Source organism: Nicotiana tabacum, chromosome 18 (assembly GCF_000715075.1).
Source record: "Nicotiana tabacum cultivar K326 chromosome 18, ASM71507v2, whole genome shotgun sequence".
In the NCBI taxonomy this organism is placed as follows: domain Eukaryota; kingdom Viridiplantae; phylum Streptophyta; class Magnoliopsida; order Solanales; family Solanaceae; genus Nicotiana; species Nicotiana tabacum.
Window position 1 is genome coordinate 49,291,159 of NC_134097.1, and position 8,820 is coordinate 49,299,978.

The 8,820-nt window shown below is 37.8% G+C and overlaps 1 protein-coding gene across 1 annotated transcript; it reads left to right on the plus strand.

Annotated features, from left to right (window-relative positions):
* Positions 1–1,948: 1,948 nt before the first annotated feature.
* On the plus strand, positions 1,949–4,366 carry LOC107803603 (NADPH--cytochrome P450 reductase-like). The gene has a single exon (XM_075236841.1). It carries the CDS (start codon positions 1,997–1,999, stop codon positions 4,055–4,057), a length of 2,061 nt encoding a protein of 686 aa, XP_075092942.1. The 5' UTR covers positions 1,949–1,996; the 3' UTR covers positions 4,058–4,366.
* Positions 4,367–8,820: the final 4,454 nt, after the last annotated feature.

Here is an 8,820-nt window from a genome sequence, read left to right on the forward strand (position 1 = left end):
ATATTGTCTTATACAAATAAACAGTAGTATAGATAATTAAGGTGACTCCAGAGTCTACGATCGGATATATGACACTACCTCAAGTCTCCTAAGTATCCAAGCTAAGCACCTCTAGGGACTCCATTGATACCAGCGCCTGAATATGCATGAGTACAACCGATGCAATGTACTCAGTAAGTGTCAATCATAACCTCGATGAGGTAGTAATGAGGCACAGATAAGACACCTACTATATAAACCTATATAGTTAATAAGTAAGAGAAATAACAAAAACAAAAGTAACAAGAATAAATACGAGAAATAGTAAAATAATCCTACTAAAATAAATAACGAACATGTTACTCAAATATCACAACCAAACCTTTCTCAACAGCTCGAACCCAAGATTTCAAAATATAGTCAAAATCCCCAAAAAAATCTCTTTAAATCTCATGATTTACATGTTAAATCTCATAAATAATCATGTTATATAATCAAAAATACTTACGCAATAGTTTGGTATGAAATCTCTCCTCAAAATCGCCTCCCACCGAGTCTAGGGCTCAAAAATATTATAATGAAGCTAAGTCCCGAAATACCCAGCTATAAACAAGCTACGGATGTCGCATTTGCGACCTTGAGTTTGCAAATGCAAACATCGCAAATGCGACCCTTGACTCGCAAATGTGGAAGCTGACCAACCCAGGCAATGCCGCAAATATGACTATAACCTCGCAAAAGCAAGGTCTGCCATTATCGAAAATGCGATCAGTGAGTCTGCAAATGCGATTAGTGATATCACAAATGCAAACTCTCCAGCCCTAATCACCTCAAAAATACAGTCCCTCCTCGCAAATGCAAGGTCTAAAAATGCGAAAAAAATTCTCTCGTTTGCGAGACCTACAACATCAACCAAAAATCCAGCAAAAATACTCTGAAATGCATCTAAAAATCGTTCGAGCACCCGAGGCTCCTCGCCAAACATCCATACAAGTACATAAACATCATACAAACTCCCCCGCGATCTTGGATCACCGAAATAATATATGAAACCACGGATCGAACACCAATATATATGGAAATCACCATGAAACTCAAGAACTTCTAAAAAATACAACCACACGTTTGATTCCTATCGAACCAATTCGGAATGACGCCAAACTTTGCCGACAAGTTCCAAATGATAAAACAAACTTATTCCAAGTCCCAAAACTAAGATTCGAATCCGATAACCATAAAGTTAAACCATGGTCAAATATAGGATATTTTTAAACCTTCAAATTGCTAACTTTCGCCAAAATATGCCAAACCAACCTAGAAACTTTCGAATTCAATTTTGGGCATACGTCTAAGTCTAAAATCACCATGAGGACCTAACGGAACCATTAAAACATCGATCCAAGATCAAATACGCAAAAAGTCATACTTGATCAACTCTTCCAACTAAAAGCTTCTAAAATAAAAATCATTCTTTCAAATCAATATAAATTGTAGGAGATTGGCTTAGATCCTACAAAAAAAGTGAAAATATAATTCTAAAATGACTAATATTCAATTAATATATTATAACAAAGACCTTTATTTATAAAAACAATATAGGGAGCTATCATTTGTTAGAAGATGTAACGACCCGCCCAGTAGTTTTGAGCTTTAGCGCTCCATTCGGTGGTTTGAGACTTTGAGTAGCTTCATATGACGTATTATGACTTGTGTTTATGGTCAATTTTTATTTTTGAGTGGTTCTAGATAGATTTGGAAGAATGACTCTCAATTTGGAAGATTTAATTTGGAAGAGCTAACCAAGGTTTGACTTTTTGAAAACGGACTCAGAATCGGGTTTTGATGGTTCTGATAGGTTTGTATAGTGATTTTGGACTTGTACATATGTTTGAATTTGGTTTTGGAAGTTCCTAGAAGAACTCGACATTGTTTGTCAAAAGTGGGCAATTTGAAGAACTTAAGAGCTCTTCCTCCTCCGTCTCCTCCGCCGTCCTCCTCCATTAAAAACCCTACAAGTATGGAGTCGAGTTCGGAGCTGGTGAGATCGATTGAATCGGAGTTAGGAGTGTCGTTGGGGAGCGATACGGTGTTGGTGCTACTGACGATGTCGTTTGCTGTCATCGTTGGGTTAGTGGTGTTGTTTTTGAAGAGATCAAGTGATCGGAGTAAAGAAGTGAAGCCTATCATGTTCCCCAAGTCCTTACACGTGGAGCCGGAGGAGGAGATTGAGCTGGAACCTGGAAAAGTTAAGGTCACCGTATTTTTCGGTACTCAAACTGGTACTGCTGAGGGTTTTGCCAAGGCTTTATCAGAGGAGATAAAAGCAAGATATGAGAAGGCAGTAGTAAAAGTTATGGACATGGATGATTATGCTGCCGATGATGATCTGTATAAGGAGAAACTAAAGAAAGAAATAGTAGCATTTTTCATGGTGGCAACCTATGGGGATGGCGAGCCCACTGATAATGCTGCAAGGTTTTACAAGTGGTTCACTGAGGGACAAGAACGGGGCACGTGGCTGCAGCACCTTACCTATGGAGTTTTTGGCTTGGGTAATCGCCAATATGAACATTTTAACAAGATTGGGAAGGTGATAGATGAACAATTAAGTGAACAAGGTGCAAAACGTATTGTGCTTGTTGGCCTTGGTGATGATGATCAGTGCATTGAAGATGATTTTGCTGCCTGGCGAGAACAACTGTGGCCTGAATTAGATCAAATACTTAGAGATGAGGATGATGCAAATTCTGCAGCCACTCCATATACAGCTGCAATTCCTGAATATCGTTTGGTTATCCATGATACCGCTGCGAGTCATGATGATAAGCATGCCAGCATGGCTAATGGAAATACCTTGTATGACATCCATCATCCATGCCAAGTAAATGTTGTTGTTCAAAGGGAGCTTCACACACCCGAATCTGATCGCTCATGTATACACTTGGAGTTTGATATATTTGGCACTGGGATTTCCTATGAAACAGGAGATATTGTGGGTGTTTATGCTGAAAATCCTGAAGAAATTGTTGAGGAAGCTGCGAGATTGCTCGGGCAGTCATTAGACTTAATATTCTCTATTCATACTGACAAGGAGGACGGTACAGCTCTTGGAGGCTCGTTGCCCCCACCTTTCCCTGGTCCTTGCACACTGCGTGCTGCACTTGCACGTTTTGCAGATCTTCTGAATCCTCCGCGGAAGGCTACTTTGGTTGCATTGGTTGCCCATGCAGCTGAACCTAGTGAAGCAGAAAAGCTCAAGTTCTTGGCATCTCCACAGGGCAAGGATGAGTATTCTGCATGGGTTGTTGCAAGTCAAAGAAGTCTTCTTGAAGTAATGGCTGAGTTCCCTTCGGCAAAGCCTCCCCTAGGTGTATTTTTTGCAGCGGTTGCCCCTCGTTTACAGCCTCGTTACTATTCAATCTCGTCATCTCCTCGATTTTCTCCTGCTATAATCCATGTGACCTGTGCACTAGTCTATGGTCCAACTCCCACTGGCCGAATTCACAAAGGAGTGTGTTCGACTTGGATGAAGAATGCAGTTCCATTGGAAAAAAGTCAAAATTGCAGCTCTGCTCCAATCTGCATTAGGCCATCTAATTTCAAGTTACCGGTTGACCCTTCAGTTCCAATTGTCATGGTAGGACCTGGTACTGGTTTGGCACCATTTAGGGGATTCCTGCAAGAAAGAGCAGCATTGAAGGAAGATGGGGCTCAACTTGGTCTTGCTTTGTTGTTTTTTGGTTGTAGGAATCGTAGAATGGATTTTATTTATGAGGAGGAGCTTCTGAGTTTTGTGGATCAAGGTGTAATATCAGAGCTGATTATTGCATTTTCAAGGGAAGGACCCCAGAAAGAGTATGTTCAACATAAAATGCTGGAAAAGGCTTCCCATGTTTGGAGTTTAATATCCCAGGAGGGATATCTATATGTATGTGGGGATGCGAAAGGGATGGCCAGGGATGTACATCGTACGCTCCATACCATAGTCCAGGAGCAGGATAAGGTCGACTCAACCAAAGCTGAGGCTATTGTGAAGAAACTCCAAATGGATGGAAGATATCTCAGGGATGTGTGGTGATCATATTAAGGCCAGCACGTTTGGTCCCATTTGTTTACTTTTAGCAAAGCTTGGTAAGGTCCTCCTCTCAGTTGCTTTGAGTTCCAGCAGCTAAAAAGATTATTACAGTCAATAGCCAAGGTCTGGATTCACTGCAACATCTAAGTTTTGTCTACTAAATTGGTTATTACTCTTTCATTGGAGCAGATATAATAACTTTAAAGTTCTGATTAATTTTTTATAAGAGATTCAGGACTGATACAAAAATTGTTATATTTAGTTGGTTAAAACAATCCCAAATCATGTTGTAATATGTATGGAAGACTTTTTTAAGAATAGCTGTATAAATGAAGGGCGGGTAAAAAAAAAGAACTTAAGAGTTCATAAGTTTGACCAAGAGTTAACTTTAATGTTATTGGACTCCAGTTGGTGTTCCGAGACATATTATAGTTGAATTGAAGTTGTGTGCAATGTTTGGAAGTAATCCAAAGCGTGTAAGTGTTATTCGGGCACTCTTTTGAAAGAATGAAGATTTAACAACTTAAGAAAAATTCTATTCTGTGAGCCTCAATTCTTTATAGTGATATTCCCGTGGGTGTTTTGAGCCTTTGGATAAGTTTGAATAATGTATTTGTACTTTTTGGTAGATGGGGTCCCGAGAGGCTCGGGTATATTTTGGATCATTGACTGAGAGACTAGTTAAGTTAAGGATTTAGAGTTTGACCACGGTCGATATCGGGTCAAGACGATCTCTTTTCGGTGTTTTGGGTACGCGAGCATGTTTGTAGCGTGTTTTATGATTGAAATGCATATATGGTTTATGTTCGGCAGGTTCTGAATGAGTCTTGGGTGCTAAAAGGGGGATTTTGCAATTGCTGATTTTCTAGTGAATAATTCCGAAAATACAGGTTCTGTCCTTGAAATTTTTAGACTTCCTTTAAAACTTCAAAACATCATATATCCCTTATTTTAAGGTCAAATTGGGTGATTCAAAAGGCTATATTGGGTGTAATATTGCAAGAATTATGTTGGGCTTATCAAATGTGAGTTTCAGGATCGTCTAGCAACTAATTCGGGCTGGGACAACTGTTATATTATTTTTTTTACTTATTCCGAGATTTAGTTACTTTTTCTCACAAAGTTTTAGAGCTCAAGAAGAGGTGACTTTTTAGGAAGTTTTCACCTAATTCATTAGGGTAAGTAAACCTAACTCGAATTTATGATTATAGCATAAATCTATCATTAATTTTGGCTCTAAATCAAGGAATCTTAAAGAAGAAAAAAGGATTTTGGCTTGAAGGATAAGAAAGTGTATTTTAGGGGTTTTGGCAAAACTTTTCTAAAGTGAAAAATGGAGATTTAAACCCTGATTTGGAGTTGATTTTGGATAAAACTTGTATATTTAGACTCGTATTAGAATGGATGTTCGAGATTTGTGAGTTTTTTCGGGTTTTGGGGTGCGGGTCGGGTTAACTTTTGGGTTGACTTTATGTATTTGCATGAAGATCGAAGTTGTATTGTTTGGGATTGTTTCCTATGGCTTTGTTTGGTATTATTGAGTTGTTGTTTTTTTACTAGATTCGGGCCTTTCAAAGGTCGATTCGCATGGAAAGGCATTTTTAGAGTATTGATCTGGCTTGTCTGAGGTAAGTATCTTGTATAATCTTGCTGAGGAAATAACCCTTAGGATATGACTTTATTTGCCTAATTAAAATGTATTAAAAGCGACGTATATGCGAGGTGACGAGCGTATATATGGTTGCTATGTATGATTTTTACCAGAATAGTTTTTAGGTTGTACTACGCCTTGATTTGGATAGTGTGATTCTTGATATCATGCTCTACATATTTGTATGACTACATGAACTCCGTGAATCATGCTAGAGATCATGTGTAGGAGTTGATTCCATGTTAAGCATAATATTTTTTGTTGTATGGCGTACCCGCTTAACTTGAGTTGTTATAAAATACTTCGCACAAGCATAAACTGTATCATATTATTTGTCAATCCATGAGTACGTAATTTGATATTCGTTGAGGGTATACATGTACTTTTGTATATGTTTTTTTGTGATGGATTGGATTGACAGCACGTGAGTTATCCGTGCGCCATTATGGTTATGGCACGTGAGTTGTCCGCACGGCACGTGAGTTGTCCATGCATGGTGTGGATAAGGATTCATCCCCCGAAGGTCAGCCTATCATATTTCTCTCTTGATGGTGTACATGCGGGTTGTAGAAACCGACGGGTTTTTGGTTGACGTGAAACATGGTAAAATGTTCATTGGTTGGACTTTGCATCTCTTCTCTATTTGCAAACTCCTTGGATGTATACATGATTTTTCTGCATATCTTCTATATATGGATCCGTGTAACTTGACTTGTTTAGTCATGGATATCTTCTCTATATGCAATTGTTGATGGATTATCTGATATTCCAAGCATATCTTTTCTATACACAACTGTTGACGGACTATCTGAAATTTCATGCATATTTTCTTTATATGCAACTGTGGAAGGATCATTTGATATTTTACGCATATCTTCTCTATATGCAAGCTTGAGGATTTAATAATGTTATACGCATATCTTCTCCATATGCAAGCTTGAGGATTTAATAATGTTATACGCATATCTTCTCCATATGTCGAGTAGTTTAACTATAACAGTACTTGTGCATATCTTCTATATATGCAATTATTGATGTGTTATCTGATATCAAATGCATATCTTCTTTATACGTTGAATTGTTAAGAGACTTACGTACATCCTCTCTATGTGCACTGTTTGATGGTACTGTATTTCATGTTTAGACTTCGATACTGTTGTTGGGTATACGTATATGTTATGAGTTGTACAGGTGTTATATAGTGAGTATCCTTGACCTGAGACCTCGTCACTATTTTACTAAGGTTAGTCAGGATACTTACTAAGTACATAGGGTCGGTTGTACTCATACTATGCTCCTGCACCTTGCATGTAGACCTTGGAGTTGAGCTGTTGTGGATGGCAGAAGCTGGAATTGAAGATGTAACTATTTCTCGGATATAACTACCACTTGTTCTAGGTAGTTTAGAATTTTTACTTCTCTTCGTGTATCTGCCAAGTGGATATTGTATTTATTTTTGTACCAAATTTGTAAACCTAAATTTTAATGGCTCTTGACTTGTACTACCAATCCGTGGAAAAATTATATCAAATTCAGCTATCTTGTTTCATGTTATTAATGATCTTTCATTTGAGTTATATTATTCATTGCTTGGCTTACCTAGCAGGTTGGATTAGGTGCTATCACGACTTGGTGAGATTTTGGGTCGTGACAGAATATTTTTTAAAAAGAAAAAAGAAATGGCAACTCATCTGTAATACATGTTATACATTTTCTCCTGCATTATTACAAAGTTTGGCCTTTAAAATTTTCATACTACGTGTAATTTTTATATGGTCAAAATAGATTAAAGTTATGGATAGTCAAATATGGGCTACATTTTAATAATAAAAGTTGATGGTAGGCTATAGTTACGTATTTTAGTCACTTATTGCACTCTAATTCATTGCACTATACTTGTGTTGAGCATTAATTGGCAGTGTTTTGCATTTATTGTGTGTTTTGTTCCTTCTAGGAGTGATTTTGAGCTATGTAGATGTTGTGGAGTTAATTCAAGCTATTTGGAGATTTGAAGTCTGAGTAAAAGCCCAGGGGATCAAGCCGGGATCGTATTCGGGGGTCGAGGACCAAGTATGGACGTCAAAACGCAAGCAAAAAGTCGTACTCTGAGAAAACCCTATAGCTGCGGCGCGTGGGGCACCGCGACTGTATGAAAGCTGCATGTTGCAAAAGTGTCAAGCCTCTTAAGATCTCCACTGCTGGCCCGCATGGTGCGTCGACCCATACAACGTGCCTGTGTAGTTTTTCCATAGTAATTGTCCTATTTCGGCTAGAAGAAGGTGGTTTCATCTGGGCACGACCCTACTTGGTGTAAATACATGGAAAAACGTTATTTTATGGACTTTTGACATATTTTAGACCTAAGGAGGCTAAGGAGGAGTTGGAAGAACACGAGCACAAGGAATTCATTATTCATTTCTCACTTAAGACCCAAGTTTGGATCATTTTATATTTTCCTATACTTTAAATATATTTGTGATGAATTGCTCCATGGTTATGGAGTAGTTCTCTTTAGGGTTTGATGGATTTGGTGTATTGATGATTTTTAGTGGATTATAACTCTAGTTTTATGTATTGAATCGTTTTGAATGATTTAATTGTTGCATCTATATTCACTTGTTTATGTGATCGAGAGAGGCATAACTTGTGATATCTTTGCATTATTGTCGGTTGAGTTCATTAATTCTTCTTAGTATTCGAAAGAGGCTAGTTGAATCATTGATTAAACATAGTTAGGAGGATAATCGAGTGAGGTTCTCTTAAAGACCAATCCACTACGCATTCTTGCATATCTTCACTGAGTTTAAATTGGTTCATCTTGTAAGGTTGAGACTTAATCGAGAGAGGAGTTTCTGCAGAACGCTTGAACTAATAATTGAGTGAATTCGAGAGATTCACTTGAACATTAGAAGTTAGTTATCTAGAGTTAGATCCCAAATAATTATCTCGCACCTATTCCATCAAAACCCTATTTTCTCCCACTAATAACCTTCTTTGCTTACTCATTGTTACGATTGTCACTAGTCAATAACTTTAGACTTTTAGTTAATTTTAGTGCTTAATCGTATAAATCTCAATTGTTGATAATCTTCGATTAGCGAGCATATTTAAGTGT

Bases quoted from the DNA above. Each gene is read 5' to 3' on its own strand.
- LOC107803603 (XM_075236841.1), top strand. From the start codon at position 1,997: ATGGAGTCGAGTTCGGAGCTGGTGAGATCGATTGAATCGGAGTTAGGA.